The sequence below is a fragment of the Megascapheus bottae genome, chromosome 20 (assembly GCF_031878675.1).
Source record: "Megascapheus bottae isolate mThoBot1 chromosome 20, mThoBot2.hap1, whole genome shotgun sequence".
NCBI classification, from domain to species: domain Eukaryota; kingdom Metazoa; phylum Chordata; class Mammalia; order Rodentia; family Geomyidae; genus Megascapheus; species Megascapheus bottae.
In genome coordinates, this window is record NC_143528.1 from 36522913 (window position 1) to 36543356 (window position 20444).

The 20444-nt window shown below is 46.9% G+C and overlaps 1 protein-coding gene across 1 annotated transcript; it reads right to left on the minus strand.

Moving 5' to 3' along the window:
• Positions 1 to 14386: 14386 nt before the first annotated feature.
• On the minus strand, positions 14387 to 16312 carry Nkx3-1 (NK3 homeobox 1). Its single transcript, XM_090353800.1, has 2 exons — positions 16039 to 16312; positions 14387 to 14972 (listed from the first exon to the last, which is right to left on the minus strand). The coding sequence occupies exons 1-2, from the start codon at positions 16310 to 16312 to the stop codon at positions 14554 to 14556; spliced, it is 693 nt and encodes a 230-aa protein (XP_090209926.1). The 3' UTR covers positions 14387 to 14553.
• Between the last annotated feature and the right edge of the window lie 4132 nt (positions 16313 to 20444).

Here is a 20444-nt window from a genome sequence, read left to right on the forward strand (position 1 = left end):
ACCTATACCTGCTCATCACCTGGTGCTCTTCCTATGTCTTTCTCTCCACTTCTTAAAAGGACCTATTGTGTTCTTTGTCCACACGAATCAACTATGTTGTCATCGTAATTCCATGTGCACGGACTGTTTCCAAACAAGGTTATATTTTGAGGTCCTGGGTAAAATGTTCAGCATATCTTTTGGGTGAGTCACAATTCAACCTATCACATCTCTCCTTTCTTTCATTAGGCCTTCCTGCCCAGTGCTGTGGTACATGTTTGTAATCTCAGCACTTGGGAGGCAGACATAGAAGGCTTATGAGTTTGAAGCCAGCTTGGCTGTATAGTGAGATTCTAACACCAACTACCAATGGACCCTCCTGTGACATGCATCTGTACAGCTTGTAGATCTCTAGCTACTAATTCACTAATTCATGTGGGTACCACTTGTCCATGGGGCCATTTTCATGAGTTGTTGTTACGGTATTTTTCTTCCCTCATTTTGTTTTAATTTATAGGGCAACCATTTTTTTCCTGGTAATGGTTTCTCCCAAAACAAAAACAACAACTGACTAGTAATGGGAAGTTCGACCCTTTGTATAACTTGTACTTTCCAAAATTTCATCTAGGAGGATTCATCCAGTATCCCCATGTAGTGGTGGAATTGCTGGTATTATCCTACTCCTACACTGAAGGGAGCGAAGGCTCAAGCGGTGAAGGAATGCACCGAAAATAATGGGCCATGTGGTTCAGTCCAGTTCCAGTCTTCTTACTGAGAAGTATCCCCTGCTTTCCTCATTCTCAGTGACTTGATTATTAGTGAACCACAGTCCTTCTGAGAAATGAAATAAAAGGAAGCAACACAAATCAAACTTCTTCACCATCAGTGCCAAATGAGAAAGGTGAGGAGAAAATTTGTTTGAATCCAAGTTTGTCTTTTCCCTTCAGCCCTGTTTTCTTCCCTGACCGGTTTATATTCTTATTCTCCAAAGTATGACCATGAGAAATCTCTGCTTAAATGAGAAATCTTCGCTTAAACTTCAAAAGCTTGCAGTGGACCCTTTCCAGAATCACAAGGAGAGCTGGGAAAACTATCATTAGCTTATGAAGATAAAAGATATCCTTCTTGCTTGAGAAGGAAGAGAAGAGATGGAGAGGCAGGATGAGACAGGGAGGGAAGGGGGTGATGAGAAGAAAGAGAACTCGGAGATAATGGTGCTAAGGAGATTCACTTAGAGCGGGTCTCTGGGAAGTGGTTACAAGATGGACTAATGCAGTCTACTCCAAGTGGATGTGCCATTGACCTTGACTTTGAATTTGATCTCATCTTTGAATTTGCTACTTGGTACTTTTTCTCCAGGCTTCTTTCTTTCATTTTTTTTTTGGTTGGGGGGGGGATAGGGTCAGTAGTAGGTCTTAAACTCAGGGCCTGGGTGTTGTCCCTAAGCTCTCTTGCTCAAGGCTAACATAATGCCAGTTTGAACCACAGCACTGCTTCTGATTTTCTGGTGGTAAATTGGAGATAAAAGTCTCAAGGACGGGCTGGGAGTTTGGCCTAGTGGTTAAAGTGCTTGCCTAGCATGCACGAGGACCCGGGTTCAATTCCTTGGTGCCACATACGTAGAAAAAAGCCAGAAGTGGTGCTGAGGCTCAAGTGGTAGAGCTCTAGCCTTGAGAAAGTCCAAGGACAGTGCTCAGGCCCTGAGCTCAAGCCCAGGACTGGCGGGGGGGGGGGGAGGAAGATGGGCCAAAGACTTAAAGAGAGTCTTCTCTGAAGAAGAAACAAAAATGGCAAAAAAAAAGTCTCAAGGACTTTCCTATCCAGACTGGCTATGAACTCCGATCTTCAGATTTCAGCCTCCTGAGCAGCTAAGATTACAGCATGAGCCCTGCTCTCCAGGCTTCTTTCTACTCGTATGAGTTGGATTTCTCACAGCAGTGCTGAACTAAGGTGAATTTAATGACTTATTTGAGAGCTGGGAGAGGGAAGGGAAGGATTGAGCGGAGCGACTTGAGCTGAAAGCTATTCCAAGTTTAGAATAAATAAAGAAAACTTGGGGTGGCATTTTCTTTAGGGACACTAGGACAAGCTTTATTAGCAATTTGGGCCCTAAAGAGAGTGTTAAAATGCTCAGAAGGCCAGACTGTCTGGGATAACACTTGATGCCCTTCCCCAAGGCAGAAGCAGGAATTCAGGAGGCTTTGTGAAGGTTTCATGTTTCTAACTAGCCTGATAGTAATAGGTAGGAAGGATTCATTCAGCCCTTAGTCTCCTCCAGACAAGGCCTTTCAATAGTACACAAACAACCCAACTGCCCAGGGCAATCCTCACCAGCTCTCCCCTGGATTCCATCAACTACAAATAACCTTCTTCTGCTTCTTTCTCTCTCCATCCCACCAATAGCACAATTCAGCCAAGCCTGTCAAAAGCCATCCTTTCTCTCATTCTTACACAGAGACGGCTGGAATGGCAGGTAGGAATGACCTGACTCTGTGACCGCTTCAACAAGACAGCTTGGCCACTGGGCCCCTCCCCTAACACCATCTTCTTCAGGCTGGAGGTCCAGTTCAGTCTCCTCCCCTTCGAAGTTCTCTCCTATTGATTAATCCAGCAGGGAAGGGTGCGGTTATCATGTGGTTTGCTCAAATCCTTTGTTTCTCATCAAATATCACTTCTTTTTTACAGGGGATTAGATATAAAGGCAGGGAGCTAAGTGCCTGAGATCTCCCTGAGCTGTGTGTTTACCTTGCACAGATGGGCTCAGCACAGCTCTGTCAGCTCCATCCCTTTCCAAGCTCCTTCTCTCCTGGCTATTACTGGGGAGAAGTCCAAAAGAGTTCGTGGGTCTGCCCAGTGTTGTGCTGCAATTCCCTCTGCTTGCTTCAGGTCAAGGTTGGGACAACAATGGAGCTAGTTAGAAGAGGTGCCCACAGCCAAGCTTCATGCCCACTGGTCTGGGCTTCCTTCCATTTTGGGGGGGGTGACTATACACAACTCTGAAAAGAAACTTTTTGGTCAAGGACAATAAATGCTGCTTTTCCTAAGTAGCAGATTAAAAGGAGCAACGAAGTGACATTCAAAGCTGCCCATGCTGGAGTTAGGGTCTGTTAGCCAAGACGGCTGGCCTTGGCCTCTCTCAGTTGTACAAATAAGTGTTTAGAAGACCTTTCCTATTTTAAAAAGGAAGCCTGTGAAGTTGAATGATTTTAACACTGTGTGTTCCTTTGTTATATTAAAATTATGAAGGTAAAACATTCCACTTATGCAAACAATAAAGTTAATTCAATACCTGCATTTGCTTCAACTCAAGAGCTCTTTGTGAAAGTTCCTTACACTGTATCTGTTAAAAGAAGAAAAGGTTAAGGATGTGCCATAGTTTATACTCTTTTGGCCACTGAAAGACACTTTGATTATTTCTATGATTTGTCAATTATGAATAAAGCTGAGGTAAGCAAGGTTCCATGTGCTGGGCTTTGTGTGGATGGTGTGATTGACGTGTGTGTGTGGGGGGGTGTGCTTGTGCACGTGTCTCCACAGGCCCTCACTACCCCATGCATGCTAGTCATGGGGTTAAACTTGGGGCCAGGACACTATCCCTGAGTTTATTTTATTTTATTTTATTTTATTTATTTATTTATTTATTTACTTATTTATTTTATTTGCTCAACACTAGCATTCTATCACTTGAGTCCCATCTTCACTTCCACATTTTTGGCTCACAGACTTTTCCTCCCTGGCTGGCTCTGAATTACAGTCCTCAGATCTCAGCCTCCTGAGTAGCTAGAAATACAGGCATGAGCGACTGGCACCTGTATTTTTAAGATTTTTAAGATTTTTAAGATTACCACAAAACTGAGCAGAAAGCAGATTTTTCTTCTCTTCCTTGTCCACTTCTCAGCACAGAACCCCCCACCCCCCATACACACAGAGGAGGATGTTTGTTGAAAATGCATAGATACATCATTACACCAAGTCCGTCGTTGATATTAAGGTTCGCTGTTAGTGCTGTGGGTTTCCATAATATTTAATGACACGCTTCGCCATGAGAGTGAAGGCAAGAGCAATTATCACTCAGTTCTAGTAAAGCCTACCCTACTCATGCCTGCTTTGTGTGATGGCTTTGTTTTGCTTTAGGAATTCAAGGAAGAGCTTGGGTTTTTCTTTTGTAGTAAGGGACAGAGACAAACTGGTGCCAGAGGCTCAGGCCTATAATCCTAGCTACTCAGGAAGCTGAGATTTGAGGATTATGGTTCAAAGCCAGCCCAGGCAGGAAAGACTCTTATCTCCAATTAGCCACCAGAAAACCTGAAGTGGCACTGTGGCTCCAAGTGGTAGAGCAATAACCTTGAGTGAAAAAGCTCAGGGATAGTGACCAGGACCCTGAGTTCAAGTCCCAGTCCCTCACCTCTCCTCCTCTGGCCACATATACAGAATCTAGTAAATGTTTCTTAGGAAAGCCAGAATGGAAGGTAGAGGCTTCTTTACAAGTGAAGACAGTAAGGTATGGAGAAGCGGAAATTTTCCCCAGATCATACAGCCTGTGAACCGTAGGCTCAGTGGCTCTCTTAGAAGAGAAAAACTTCACCATTCTTGCTAGAGGAATTTCCGCCATGGATCATCTTTCCTTCCTACAATACTCAGAGAGTTAACTTAGCCATGAAAAAGTCTCCTGCTTAAGACTACATCTTTGCATTCCTTCTTCTCTTTTTGTGAACAAGAATGGAGATAAAGAAATGGTCCCCATCAATACTTAGCTTTATTTTTCCTGACTTCTTCATGAGACACTCTTTGGAGTGTTTGGAGGAGGCATGGGCGAAGAGCAGGCTGCTTAGGTAGGTTCTTTTGTTTATGTGTTTTGTTGTTTTTCATACTCTGTGTCTCGCTCAGGACTGGGAAAATCAACTGAAAAAAACCAATCAATACATGTTTCATTGTTGTTTTCTGTATAAATAGTTGTCTTATCTGAAATGACCTTTCCCAAAAGCTAATAACTATAAATTTCTGCAGCTGGACATGTTTAGAAATGCCTGTTAGCTATTTTTGTTGATTTATTTTCTGGTCTGTATTTGTGCATCCAGCTTTGGGCATGGAAGCTGCCCTGGTCTCTGGTGCTCTAATTCTAATGATTTAAACTCAGAGGACATAGTTCTTTTATGGGACAGAGCCCAGATGAAATCCCATGGAGTTATAGCTCAGCCCAGAGAAATTACTCTATTTTGGGGACCTGTCTTCATTTCTCTATGACAATTTTTCTCCATGGGGTTTCTGCATTTCTCCAAGTCTTTCCTTCCTTCCTTCCTTCCTTCCTTCCTTCCTTCCTTCCTTCCTTCCTTCCTTCCTTTCTATCTTTCTTTTTTCTTTTTATCAGTTATGGGACTTGAACTCTGGGCTTGAGCACTGCCTTTGAACTTTCTCAAGGCTAGCACTCTACCACTTGAGCCACAGTGCCCCTTCCAGTTTTTCTGTGTATGTGGTACCAAGGAATTGAGCCCAGGGCTTTGTGCATGCTAGGCAAGCACTCTACCACTAGGCCATGCTCCCGGCCCTCCAAGTTGTTTCTTGAGACTCTTTATATACCTAGCCAACCACTTACCTTTAATTTTGATGTCCAATTATATGGTGGTTTTTATTATGAAATATTAACTGTCTGACATATTACGTGGTCCCAAAATATACCATGGTATTCAAATATAAATGGTATTCAAATACCATTTATGCTGGAGCTTCATGGAAAGGTACGTATACAATATATTAATTGACTGTTCTATATATTTAAGGAACATTTACAATAAATATGGCATTAACTTCCATTTGAAGAGGAAGACTCTTGAGTCTTAATAAGGTCAAATAAATGTGTCAGGTCACACAACTAATATGAATTTATAACCAGGAATACACACACACACACACACACACACACACACACACACACACACACACACACAGTATGATTCTGTGAGCTTTCATTATGCCATGGTACATTTAGAGAGATGTCAGCAATTGTTGACTTAAGTAAAAATTATGGGCTTAAAGCTGGGTGGGTGGCTCATGCCTGGAATCCTAGTACTCAGAAGGCTGAGGTCGGAGGATAGTGGTTCAAGGCCAGCCTGGGCACTAAAGACCACAAGACTCTTATCTCCAATTAACCACTAGAAAACCGGAAGTGACCCTGAGGCTCAAGGGGTAGGGCAGTAGCCTTGAGCTGAAGAGCTCAGGGACAGCACCCGGGCCCAGAGTCCAAACCCCACAACTGAAAAAAAAATTATGGGCTTCAATGAAAGTAAATATAAGTAACTATGCAGATATTTTGCTCCCCTTTTGAGGGAAAGAAATCTGCAATATAGAGAACTGTTGTCCCTGCCTATTGTTTTCACTTGTGAAGCAGTATTCTCTTTCTCTCTCTTTTTCTCTGAATATTTGTTTTCCAAGCAACAATATTCATGTCCTGTGATCTAAAATCAAGTTTATTTCAAGAGAAAACTGAAGTCCTTTGAGCCTACAATATGTCAGATTAAACACCAAAGTTATCCGGGGTAAAAGTTAGGAGTAATAATAAAAGTTAAGAGTAAACTTAGAAATTTAGACATAAATAGAAATTATTTTTCTTCTCTTGTCTCCAGCAATGAGTTCTGGTTTATAGGGGTTTGTGGTTGATCAGCTTTTCTGAGTCTTTCCCCATAGTCTCCTGTTATATCCTGTGCTCATCTCTACCCCGTTGCTTCTGTATGGGGAGCTGGCCCTATTGTGTACAAACCTCTGGGATGGGTGCCGGCACAGGATCTTAGAAAACCTATTTGGGTTATAATGAGAACACCTTCCCTCAGATCCTGGTCCAGCCTTTGTTTCTTCCTGAAGCCAAAGTTGACATGCCCCCAGCCTGTCTCTGTCATAAAACCTAATCTCCAGGACGTGGGGCCATCTCAGGGGTCAACCAGGAGCCAACAAGAGGAGTCCTGAGCTCACACATGTACAGAGATGCTTCTAAGGCCCATGGGAAACTACCCATCCCCTTCCTCCTCCTTGCTCTGCATTCTGCTGTTCCCTCTCTCTCCTTTGCCCTTCCCATGCACTTAATTAGCTGGGAGGACAGGAACCTGCGCCTCACTTGTGACAGGAATCAACTGAATCCCATGTATAATAAGCCTCTCTGTAGGTGGATTCTGGGGTGAGAAGGCTGAAAAGCCTTGGAATCTACACTGCTGGTATCTTTCCCAGACCATGCTATTAGCTATTCCATTCCTTCTCTTGTCTCTCAGCAGCCCTTTTTTTTTTTTGCCAGTCCTGGGGACTGAACTCAGGGCCTGAGCACTGTCCTTGGGCTTTCTCAAGGCTAGAGCTCTACCACTTGAGCTACAGCACCACTTCTGGCTTTTCGACGTATGTGGTACCGAGGAATGGAACCTGGTCTTGGTGCATGTTAGGCCAACACTCTACCACTAGGCCAAACTCCTAGCTCCTCAGCAGCCACTTCTACTGGAATTTCTTCCTATACTATTTGCACAACAATGGAGGCTCTTGTCTACCCATTTTACAGATAAGGGCAATTAAACGTGTAGAGATTTAACTATGGAAGTCACACTGAGAATCCTGAGAGCTTCTGGTCTCTGCCATCAATTCACTCTGCTGATTTGTTTTTGTTTGTTTGCATTTCACTAAGAAACTGAAGAACCTTCTTCAGTGTTTGTGAGTGTCTCATGTCTCTAGTTCAATTCAGAAGTCAGTCTTGATATTTCAGGTGTGGTGTCTGCAGGAAGGAGATGTAGATCATCTAACTAGAAATCTGCTAATGCTAAGTACCTCTGCCTATGACTTTATCCACAGTGAACCAGGAACCTACTCTCTATCCTCCCTCACCATGCCAGTTGTTGGAAAGCATGAGAACACGTGCATATGAACCTGTGTATGGGGGGATCTAAGCATCAGCAAGAGCCTTGCATGGAGTAAGGGAGAGATTCCAGACTTTTCCATGGGAGAATGCCAGCCCCTCCCCACCCCCAAGTTCTTCTTGTGAATGTTCAGTGCATTCTTCCAAATTACAACCACTGGCCACAGATCAGTCATTTCCATCACTCCCATTTTCAGATGTTGTGAAGGTCAAGTTAAAGCTTTTCTGGCTTTGGGATGGAGTTCTGATGCCAACTGTGCATTTACAGCATGCAAATTTGAGTCAAAACCCAGGTGGTCATAATGCTTGCCCATTACTTCCCCTCCGTGAGCAGCCCCCACCTGCGTCCATCTCTGCATGCACTAAGGAAAAGTTTAACATTATCAATTTGGCAGAAGGAAGCATAAATGTTGTGTCAGCAGTAAGGTGCTATTTAATCCTGTTAGATGAGTTGCCAAGGAAGTGTGACGCTAGTTGACAGACGTTCAATGGCACCTACTGTCCCCAGCAAGGCACAAAGAAGACCTTGTGATTCCAGGCAGGTGAAAACTTCTTTGGCAATGGAGGGTGGGATTTCTTTGTGTCTCTTCCTCCCTTGGGGCAGGCAAAGAGTGTGCTGGCAGCTAGAGTAGATCTGATTGGAGATAATAGTAAGTGCTACTGGATTACCAGGCCAGCCAATCACCCATGGAGCTTGGTTCTCTTAAGCTGTGAGTGAGGGATTTGATGAAATGAGCTAGGCTTTTCTGGATTACAGAGGGCCTTGGAGGGTATCAGAAATTCCAAAAGGGGGATTTCTTGGGGAGAGAGGAAGAAAAGAAGGACATCTGTTCTCCAGTAAAATAAAGAGAGAGAGAGAGAGAGAGAGAGAGAGAGAGAGAGAGAGAGAGAGAGAGAGAGAGAGAGAGAGAGAGAGAGAGAGAGGGAGAGAGAAGCGCCAAAGAGCCAAAGAGCCAAAGGGACAGAAGCACTCCTAAGTCCTTGTTTCCTGGCTAACACTTGCGGGTAGTTCTCTTATCCTGACACCATTGAGGCCAAGAGGTTGAGGAGGAAAACCAGCTATAAAGTAGCAAACAAAGCAAGTGACTGGCAATCATGAACATTAACATTAATATATGTATATATACATGCATATATATATATAGTATGTGTGTGAGTGTGTGTGTGTGTGTGTGTGTGTGTGTGTGTGTGTGTGTGTGTATGTGTGTAGGTCAGAGCTCTGCTTCCAGAGTTTATTGTGTAAGCAGGGCTGGGTCTTTCTGTGTATTTTTTTCTAATCACTCAGAAGATGCCAGTAGGCTATGGACTTGGGACAACCCTGAAGGTGTATTTGAGTGTATTTCCCCTTTAAGAAAGCGACATTGATATTTAATCTCCCTTGCGCCATCACACATTTCTAAACCCTACAAAAATGTCTACAGTTGTGTTTTTGCCTTCATGTGTGGCTAAACCAAAATACCTGAGGCTGGGTACTTTGTAAAGGAAAGAGGTTGGTTTTGGCTCATTGTTTTAGAGGCCCAGGGGTATAGTATCTGCCTGGCCACTGCTCAGGGACTCAGACAGATAGCATCACATAGTCGCCCAGTGAGGGGCCAGCCTAGCTCTGGGAAACTGGTAAGTCCCACAAGGCCTCAGCCTGTCCTTCAAGACAGCATTCATCATGCAGGAGCCTGCATGACCTTGTTAACTTCTATGAGGCTCGCAGCCTTGTGGAGACAAAGCACGGCTGGGGAACTACAGTCCTTCCAGGGAGAACATGGGACATATACTTGTGTTATGCTTTTCTTTCTGCTCTCACAACTACCTGGTGACAGCTCTTCCTAGGATCTAACTGACTGCAAGCAGGTGGAGACTGCCCAAGTAAAAGCAGTTCAGCTCAAAGCAAGTGGAGAACACAGCGTGGAAGCCGGGCTTTCCTCCTCCCCTGGCAGACCTCAGACCAGCCCTGTCTGGGAAAGTCTGCAGGTAGGCCCGGGCTGTGTCTAAACCAGGAACCCCAGCCTCAGAACTCTTGCTCCTGCCCTCCCCCTTTTTATTTTTTTTTTGAGCAGTAAATTACCCTTGGCTTTGAAAAACATGCCTTGTTGACACATTTATGATGGCCAGGGAGGGCAGAGTCTGCATGTCTGTGTGCAGACAGAACCCCAAATGTGGTCAGAGCCTCAAGTGAGACTTCTTTGGCACCACCAGTAGAGACCAACTGCCCTGAGGGCCACCAGGGAAAGGATTCTTCTTCTAGTTGGTTCTGTGGAGCTCCACTGAGTCTCCCCAAATGAAGGACAGCCCCCACTCGCTGGTGGGAATACTGAGGCAGTGACTGACCACTGTGGTGGCCAATTATCCCACACATGAAGAAACTCCACTTTCAGGAGGCGGCTGATGCTGGTATGGGCGCATGTCCTACTTTCCTGCAGGTGAGACACGTTGGCTTTGGAGGTTTGCCAAGCTCAGGATACATCTTTTTCCTCAACCCGGCTTTCCCTACTTCCTTTTAGGTGTATGCTCCCTTCCCCCTCCAGTCCCCGTTCAGTAAAGTTCCTGAGCACAATTCTCCACCCAGGACACCCAGACGAAGTGACTTTTCTCTTTATGGCCACTGTTGTTAACCTGACCCTAGAAAAGGGACTGGTGGGGTGACAAGTGATATGTTAGATGAAGTTCATCTAGCAGCTTCCGAGATGCCAAAGGAGGCCAACAATACCACAAAGTGACAACACTTTGTGGCTCTTGAAACTGATTCACTCCGGAAGTAACTTGAAAGGCAGATGGACAAGGATTCCACCTAGCATGAATGGGAGGCATGCCAAGAGACGCGCCCCTGGGGTGTGAGGGAAAGTTGGAGAATGGACGTGAAAAAGGAGAGGCAAAGAGGGCTTTCCTATGAGATGAGAGACCTTTGTTTAATTTCCTGGATTACTTTTAAATGGTTTACCAAAAAAAAAAAATCCACATCTGTTCATTTACAGCAAAGCCTTTGTAATTAGAGATCTAATGGCCTCCGGGGGACTGGAGTATGGCTATAGATTTGTGCAAAGAGTTAAAGCACCTGACGCGGGCATGCTATGGGAAGCCCCACCTGTGTGTACAATGTACTTAAGGGATTAGAGTACACTTTGAAATTATGATCTGCTGTATCTAGAGTATGCACCTTACTCTATAAGCTTCTATTTCCTTGAAGGAGGAGCAGGAGGAGGAGAACACCAATTTTCTTAGCCATCAGGTGCATGAAGTACTTGGCTTGTGGGCTTTGATGAAGCTTTAAGTGCAGAGAGATGAGAGATGTGTGATTTGCACATTTAATTTTAACACAATAATACAACTTGTACTCCATCCATGTGATTCCATCTCAGAGATGTCACTCATGAGAAGCCTGTTGGGGTCTGGACCCAAATGATGTGTGTGTATGTGTGTGTGTGTGTGCTTGACCTGGGGCTAAACTCAGGACCTGGGCACTGTCCTGGGCACTGGGGCTCCTCTGTCTTTTGTGAGCTTTTCTGCTCAAAGCTAGCAGTCTACCTACCATTTGAGTCACAGCTCCACTTCTGGCTTTATGGTTATTGGAGAGAAGAGTCTCATGAACTTTTCTGCACGGGCTGGCTTCAAACCACGGTTTACAGATCTCAGGCTCCTGAGTAACTAGGATTACAGGTGTGAGCTACTGTTGTCTAGCTGCAAAGGAGATGCTGGAGTAAGAGGCCAGGGGTGGACATGGGACATTATAGCAGGAGGGGTCTGGAGGATACCGAAATGTCTGTGTTCTCCATGCTTCCTTTAGAACAATCCAGAAATATAAGAAACTATTTGATGGACTTGCTTTACCCAGGATGTTATGTGGGTCTGAAGCCAGTGATTTGTAAAGTGAGGACAGAAGTGTCTTTTCTACCCCCTTGACTTTCCAGGAAGCTAGGAAAGGCCATTTCTAAGCAGATGATCATTACCAGCTATCCACTAAAGCTGGGGCTTTGACTGATTTGAAGGTCCAGCTTGGCAGGCAGGCTGAGGATGGGAGACTTTGGTAGCCAGAAATACATGTTAAATTACATGGTTTTTCTACAAGTCTGAAAAATCACACATGGATGTGTCTAGTCATGACATGGAGATTTTATTTTTTTAAAAAACCGCTCATAATGTTGCAAAAATACATAGAAAAATAGAATTTGATTGGGGCACTCTGCTCAATATCAAGTTACAGACTTATAGTACAGATCAGAGTGGAGTTTAACTAGTTTATGAAACAGGAGAGATATAGGTGAGTAATCCAGAGCACCGCTGTTCATTCACACTACAGACACCGAGGGACGAGGTTGTCAACACGTTTTCCTAACAGTTCGGGTGTGAGTGGATTGACTAGTTTCAACGGGTGAAGAGCAAGAAGGATTCATTCATAAAATAAGTCATTTTAAACATGACTTTCTTTTTATGCAACACAACATGCATCACAGTTAAAGTGTTAAATCCTGATAGAAATGCGGATGGATGGGAAGGATTCAGTGGTGTGGGGGGGGGGGCTGGGAGGGAGAACGGACGGAATAGGAAGCTGACACTAGGAAGCTGACACTAAATGCTGGTCTTGACAAGAGTGTCCAAAGGAGAGCACACCTGGGCGCCTCTGCCTTTTGTGAGGTTTTACACTGGGGGGTTGGGAGGGGGCTCAGCAGCACAAGGTGTCCAACCAATACTTCACCACAGAGCCTGAGCCTTAGAAAAATGGGGCAAAGGGGCCAACGTTCTATCAGCTGACTTGGGCAATACCAGTAAATGGGTCCTGTTAAGTGGAGGAAATCGCAAGTTTTCCCTTCACCCAGAATTAGGTGGTAGAATGGAGAGACCTCTGGGAACTTGGCTCACTAGTGAAGTTGTAGGTTTGTTTCTGGTGGGTGGAAATGGACCGGCACTCATGTCTCTTCTGCTGGCTGCTTATTCTCTCCAAAAAAGGTGAACCCTTTGTGGACAACAGACACTGGGCTCATCAACAAAGCATTTAGACAGCTGGCTTATCTAGGGATAGACGATAAGAGCATTGTGTTGGGGACTCGGGTCCTTTCCTCAGCCTCTTCCTGCAAAGTGCTCTTAGCCCTCTTCACTTGCTCTGTGATCAGGGCTGCTGCCCTCTGCAGGAGCTTCTATCTCCCCCAGAGATGTCAAGGGCACCTACCTACCCATCCTTCATTTGACACGGTGTTCTTGCTTCCATGTGGAAACCCTTCCCTCTTCCCACAGAGATCCCCAGGGGCTCTGAGACTTTGAACAGTAACAACACAGCTGGCAGAGAATCCTATAAAAGCTGTGGTGACCTTCTGGAGCTGTCAGGTCTTTAAATAGGATTTGCAATTTAATGCTGTATATTTTTAAAGGAAAGAAGAAAGGAGGGGTAGGTTTTTTTTTTTTAAATATGTCTTTTGACCAATTCAAAGTCTACTCCTACGTTTTTTAAGCCCAGGAAAGATAAAGCTTTTAGAAAGGGAAAGAAGAAAGAGAGGTCAGGTCTTAGGTAAATAGGCTGGATGGAAAGGAGGCCTGTCTATGTGTGGTCTTTTTAGAATATTAACAAACAAAAAGAATGGAAGGAAAGGCCTTACCTCCACAAACTGCCATCTTTGTCAAAACGTAGTATAAATTCTGGCCTGAAGCCTGGTGCTGGTGGCTCATGGCTAGGATTCTAGCTACACAGGAGAATAAGATTTGAGGATCATGGTTCAAAGCAAGCCCAAGCAGAAAAATCATGAAACTCTTATCTCCCATCAATCAGCAAGAAACCAGAAGGGGGGGTATGGCTCAAATGGTAGAGCACCAGCCTTGAGCAAAAAGCTAAGGGCAAGCACTCTGGCCCTGAGTTTAAGCCGTCGTACCCCCCGCCCCCCCGCACACACACTCAGACCACACATATCACACATACCCCTAGCCTGGAAACTCCAGCTAGGGACAGAGAGGATTGGCAGAGGCCTTTTCAGTTTTTATAATAAAAAAGGCATTAGCCCCGGCTTGGAGCACAGAGACCCCCTCAGCCCTTCCTTGGGCAGGTGGAGAGGCTTTGGGCACAGCTCTACCCCCTTGCAGTCAGCTCTGTTTATACAGCTTGTCTGTAAAAATCACAGTGAGTGCATCTTGTTCTACTTAGGCCACCCTGTAAATACTTCCATTGGCAGGCTATTGAAAGAAGAACAAGAAGCGATGCTTTAACCTGCCCCCCAGAGCATGATGGGTTGACTTTGAGACCCTCTATTCACCCTCACATTTATAAGGACAGAGAGAAATCCTGGCCATGTTCCAAGGCCAACAAGAAGCTTTTGAACTTCAGTTTAATTCAGTAGGTGACATCCACGTCTTGGCTGCCCTTTCTCCCTTTCGGCTGGCTTTTCTGGCACAGATAATCAATCACCCAAGAGATTGGAGCTGCAGCCAGCTCAGGAAAGGATGTAGATGGTTGTTCACCCAAAGTCATGCAAAGCGTGGACCACAGACTGGATCTCCCATCTCTCCCCTCCAAACAGGGAGGTCACAGAGGTGACTGACAGTGTGCACGGGGGCACTACTTAGATATGAAGAGAGTCACCAGTCCACCAGTAAAGAACCACCAATAGGCTGGGTGTGCACAACTCTTCCTCCCCAGCTCTCCCTGACCTCAGTCCTATCACTTTCCTTGGGGACAGGCAGTTTAGGACTATCTACAGTTACCATCTTGGCTGGCATTACCAGAAAGTGGGGCTCCAGCTGCCCAGACAGTACAGGTAGGGGTAGTAGGGGTAGCTGTTGTACACAGAGACCAGGGAGGCCCGAGAGAAGCCTTCTTCTTTGAGGGCCGGCATGGAGGAAGGCTTCTCCAGGTCTCCCAAGTCCGCAGAAAGCTGCTTTCGCTTGGTCTTATAGCGTCTGTTCTGGAACCATATTTTCACTTGGGTCTCAGTGAGCTTGAGGTTCTTGGCTAGGTGAGCCCTTTCAGGGGCTGACAGATACTTCTGATGGCTGAACTTCCTCTCCAGCTCAATGACCTGAGTGTGGGAGAACGCTGCTCGAGATCGTTTCTGTGGCTGCTTGGTGGCCTGGGAAAGGCTGGGTAAAGCGCCCGAAGTATGTTCACAGTCCAAAAGATAAGTCTCAAAATGCCTATCTGGAAAAAAAGAGAGGAGGAGGGTGGGAGGGGAAAACGTTACAGGACAGCAGGGAATTCAATCCACTCCTATCTCACCAGGGAGTGAACCAACAGCCTGCTGCTATCTTGGATACATTTCACTATTTTCGCATGAGTCAGAAACTCTCAGGAATGAGGGATAAGCACCTCTGTGTATTATGTCCTCATTTTCTAGTAATCAGAAAGAACCTGAAGGGTTGTTTTGGGGTTTTTTTGGTGAGTTGTTTTTTTTTTTAAATTTTTAAATCTCTTTAATTACTTTCAAGTAGCTGTAGGAAGGGGTTTCAATTCAGCAGAATGAGTTTGTAAGTACCATACACGTCGTTGATCATCCCTTTCAGCTCTGTCTCATCTCTCCCACCCCACCCCTGCCCCGTGTTCACATACAGGGCCCTGAGTACCAGGGCTGCACTTTCCCTCCCTTCCTCTCCACTGACCCGCACCCCCCCCCCCCCGCCCCTGGACCAGCGTTCTGTAGAGGACGGGAAGGAATGGAGAGTCCAGCCTGAGTGTCTGGGGGGGGGGGGGGAGAAGGGATCAGGGGAGGTGAGGAGGGCGACACCAGGGCGCAGGGGAATATCCCGGAGAGGCTGGAGCGCCGAGGGCCAGGTCCTTCCCGAGCTTTCACCCCCACCCCCTTTCTTTCTTTTTATTTCCCCCTAAAAGTAAGGTTGCTGCGTGAGACGCGATGGCACGGGGAGCGAAGGCTACATCCCACCGGCGTTCTCTCCGGAACGCCTGGAAGACGGATTTCCGTGGCTCCTGGGGCTTCGGAGAAGCAGACGAGGTTGTCTGCCCTATAAGCCCGGATGGATCCCGATGAGCGGGTCATCATCACCCCCGCCGGCCCGAGAGGAGGCCCCGCCGAGCTCCGGGCGCGGGCCCGGCCGGGCGGGCGCCCTGCGCCTCTCCTCGCTGTGGGGTTCGGGGCTGATCCCCGGGGCGCGCGCACCGGCCCGCGGCTGGGACCCGGGCCCCTCCGCCGGTGCCCGCGTCCCGCCGTGCACCCCGGGCGCCGGGACCGCCCCGGGCCTCGCGGGCTTACCGGGCTCGGTCCTCGTCTCTCCCGGCGCGGCGCCGAGTCCGGCGCGCAGCGGTTCCTCCAGCGCCCGGACGCGGCCTCTCCCAGCCTCGGGCCCCGCCGCCCCGTCGGGCCCGGGATCGGACTGGCGCGGGGGCTGAGCGCCGCCCGTGCGGTCCCGCAGGATGTCCTGGATGAGGAAGGAGGTGAGCGGCTTGGATTGGGTGGGCGGCGCGGTGCCCGGGCTGCGTCCGGCCGCCTCGGCCTCCCCGGGCCGCGGCTCCGCGGCTCTGCGCATCCCGGCTGGCTCGCTCGCTCACGCCCGCCCGCGGCGCCCGCCCGCACCACGCTCGCTGTCCGCCACCCACGCGCACTTATAGCCCTGGAGCGCACCGCGCCGCCTTCCCATTGGCTGCCGAGACCCGGCGGCGCCGCTGATTGGCTGCTCCGCGCTCCCGGTGACCCCCCCCCCTCCCGCGGAGAGGGCGAGCGCGGCACCCGGGGCCGGGAGGCTCCTCGCCGGGACCCCTTCCCGGCTAGACGTCGCCCAGGGCCGGACGCTTGGCGGGAACGAATGGTAACGCGGGCCGAGCGCTGCCTCCGTCCTCCCCGGCCGCCGCCGCCGCCGCCGCCGGAGCGCCTCTGCCCATCCAGGTAAGCGGGGCAGTCACGAGCGCCTGCGTGGGATGAGACCCGAGGGCCGGGCCAGGCGCGCCCGCGCCAGGGCGACCCCGCCAGGGGCGAGGGCCAGCCGGGGACTGGATCCGTGCTCACCTTCCTGGAGTCGAACCCGGGACTGGGATGGACCGCGCCCAGGGCTGTGTGTGTCTGGTGATGAAGCCAGTGGACTCAGATGGTAACAGATGGTGCATCTGGGAAAAGAGAGGTGTCTTTCCCACTGCTTCCGAGCAGCGTTTGTGTCTGGTCTAATCTAACCACCTCCCATTTAACCCCACTCTTCGGAAAAGGATCTACGGCCTGCTAGGGAGGAGAGAAGATAGACACACACATATGTGTATATATGTAATTATGCATATATGTGCATATTGTTGTTGCTCTTGGTTCTTGTTTGAGACAAGGTGGTTCTTGTAGGTTATTGGGATTCGGTTATTGAGGAGGCAGCAATGACCAAAGAGAACTGCAGTAGGTCCAGGGAACCTTTCCACGATAGCTGGCTTGCTTCTCTCATTTTCTCTAGTCATGTTTTCCCCACCTCCCCTTTCCAAATTTAAAGCATTTTCTTTTGAACTCTTTATAGATTTGCAGGAAGTTGAAAAAAACGGATTCTTCTGATGTCCTCTGGATAGCGGTGGGGCAATGTGCGGAGCGGAAGATGGACATGCCTACATCCAAGTTGGCTAGGTTACACGTCTCATTGTATCATTCTGAAACCTGCAGCCTTTGCCAGTGCACGCATTGTGAGTGCACGTGCGTGAGTGTGTGTGTGTGTGTGTGTGTGTGTGTGTGTGTGTGTGTTACTATGCAGTCGTGTCATTATCACAAGCCAGACATGGAGTTGTTTCTTCACCATGAAAGGACTCCCAGGCCTTCCTCTGGATCCTCACACCCGATTCTCTCCTGTCTGGGGCCCTGGCAACTTCTTGCCTGTGCTCCATATGGAGAATGTTACACAAATAGAGTCAGACACCACACTGGCTTTTGTCATGGAATCGCAGGTCCTCCGGGTTATTGTGTAAGTGAATAGTTTCATGTTTTGTTTGGTTGGCCCTTTGCGATAGTCTTGATAGGTAGCCCAGGCTGACCTTGAATTTGCTATCCTCCTGCCTCGGACTCCTGAGTGCTGGGATCGCAGGTACGCATCTCTGTGCTCCGCACATGCATTCTTTTTGGTTGCTGATGATTCTTCCAAGGGATGGCTGTACAGAATGGGTTCAGCTCTGCCCATGTTGGAGGACACCTGGACTGTTCTTAGGTTGTTCTGCTCTGACGCATGGAAACACTGAGCACATTCATACAAGGGCCATGGTTTGGATGAGCATCCCCCCAAAGCCTGGGTCCTCTCCGCGGTGGTATTGGGGAGACCTGGACGCTCTGGTGCTCCGTGGGAGGTCCTTTGGTCTCTTGGAGATATGCCCCAGAGGGATTATGGGACGGTAGGCTCTCTCCCGCTGGTTCCAGATGTGAGCAGCCTCCCTGACACATACTCCTGTGGTGGTGTGCTGCCCTCCCCTCTGACCCACACTGAGAGGCTCTCTGAGCTGAGTCTCTAGATCCATACATTTGGATAAACCTCTTTACTTCCTAAGTAGTTCATGTCAGGTATTTGGTCCCGGTGACCGAACACTGACTGATTCAACAGGTTGCCTGTCTCTGGGATCAATGCCCAGATGGCAACTGCTGGGTCATATGGTAAACATATGTGTAGCTGTGTGAGAAACTGCCAGACTGCTTTGCAGAGGAGTGGTGCCATTTTGCATCTCCACGAGTGGTGTATGAGTGTCAGCTTCTCCACATCCAACATTTGCTGCTGTTGTCATTTTTAACTGCTAATAGATGAATGACCTCACTGTGGTCTTAATTTTAATTTACACATGGCAAATGACTAATCGTGTGGAACATTATTAAAGGTGCTTGTTTGCCCCCCATATGTCTTCTCTGATGAAATGGTGGTGTGTCTTTTGCCTTGGTTTGCCTTGGATTTTCTATATTTTTTTCCAAATCTGTTTATTTATTTTTACACTTCCTTTTTAAACGTTAATTTAATTTTTTATTGCCAGGGTGATGTACAGAGGGGTGTTACAGTTACAATCACTAGGTAGTAGGTGCATTACTTCTCACACACTGATATCCCTTCTCATGTTTTGATTTGCTATATTTTTATTACTGAATTTTGCTAGCTAATTTTTTTTAAACTTGCATTTGGTAGATGGCTGGGTGCTCTATCATTTAAGCCAGGGCTCCGGCCCTCTTTGCCTTCACTATTTTTCCAAATAGGGCCCCACATGTCCAGAAAAACTGGACTATAATCCTTCTATTTAAATTTTCTGCGTAGCTAGGATGCTAAAAGTATGCAACCCAACCTTTTTTTTTTTATTATTGAGATGGGTCTTGTGAACTTTGTGCCCAGACTGGCCTTCGTTAGCTCTGATTCTTGACTGCTGACTTAGGCAAGTGTGACCCACTATGCCTGGGTTAGTAGTTATGTATGCATTACATATGTATAAGTCTTTGTGGTTAGCAAATACCTGCCTCAATATGTAGTCCAGTTCTCTTTCCTTTAGCAGGATCTTTCAACATGTTTTTGATTAGGATAATGTCCAGTTGGTGGAGTTTTTATTTTATCGAGTGTAATTTGGGTATTATGTTCAAGAACTCTTTGTCCGGGCCTAGAATGGAAGTTGGTAAATGATGCCATCTTCTCTGAGCCCCACGCTTCATTCTTAAACCCTGTGATCCCTGTGGAATTAATGTGTGTGCAGGTGGCTTCTTTGCCTTCTTAGCATTTAAAACTGGGTGACATTTCAAACCACTGAGGATATTGTGCGTGATTCAATAACTAGTGCTGCCACTTGGAAAATATAAAGTTCTATTCTTACAGCAAAATAAGCCCCAGATGGCTCAAAGATGTAAAGTACAAACAGGCCCATGGGGAAAGAAAACATAACCACATTCATCTCTAAAGAAATGCAAATCAATACCACATTGAGATATTGCTATACTATACTATTCTATTGAGAAACTTAAAAAAAAATAAAGTGGCTGCTGCTTCAATGTGGGAGGAATGAGGAAGAGTGGTTATGAGCTGGATGGATGAGTATTTGGCTTCTGGCAATGTGACAGCTCCTGTCAACAGGAATATGGTCATGTCTTGTGATACAACTATCTCTTGCTTACAAGATTCGCCTTGGAAACCCAGTATTACACAATGTTCTCACTTCAGTGAGCTCAGACTAGCCCAAGTTACAACATATATTATAGAATGAATTGATAGTGTATAAAAGTAGCTGTAAGTTACCTATATAATGTTTTATACACAAGTAGGACAGACAGACACACACACACACACACACACACACACACACTTCTTTTTCAATGGAACAGTTCCCTCTGCTCCATGAGATGAAAAAGGCTGAGAAGAGAAGAAAAGACATAGTATAAATTTCTTCATAGCCATTTATAGTTAAAAAATTACAACTGGGTACTGGTGACTCATGCCTATAATCCTAGCTATTCAGGGAGGCTGAGACCCCAGGATCACTGTGGGACTCTCATCTCCACAATTAATCCCAGAAAATTGGAAATAGAGCTGTGGCTCAAGTGGTAAAGTGCTACTCTTGAGCAAAAGGAGCTCAGGGACAGGGCCAAAGCCCAGAGTTTAAGCCTCAGAACCAGCCCAAAATAAAAATAAATCACTGTTGGGCACCTGTGGCTCATACCTCTAATCCTCACTACTCAGGAGGCTGAAATCT

What these genes read in the sequence shown, in the direction of transcription:
- Nkx3-1 (XM_090353800.1), bottom strand. Translation starts at nt 16,312, where the DNA reads ATGCGCAGAGCCGCGGAGCCGCGGCCCGGGGAGGCCGAGGCGGCCGGA. An exon ending in AGAGACGAGGACCGAGCCCG is followed by an intron (nt 14,973 to 16,038) that starts GTAAGCCCGCGA and finishes CTTTTTTTCCAG; the next exon opens with ATAGGCATTTTGAGACTTAT.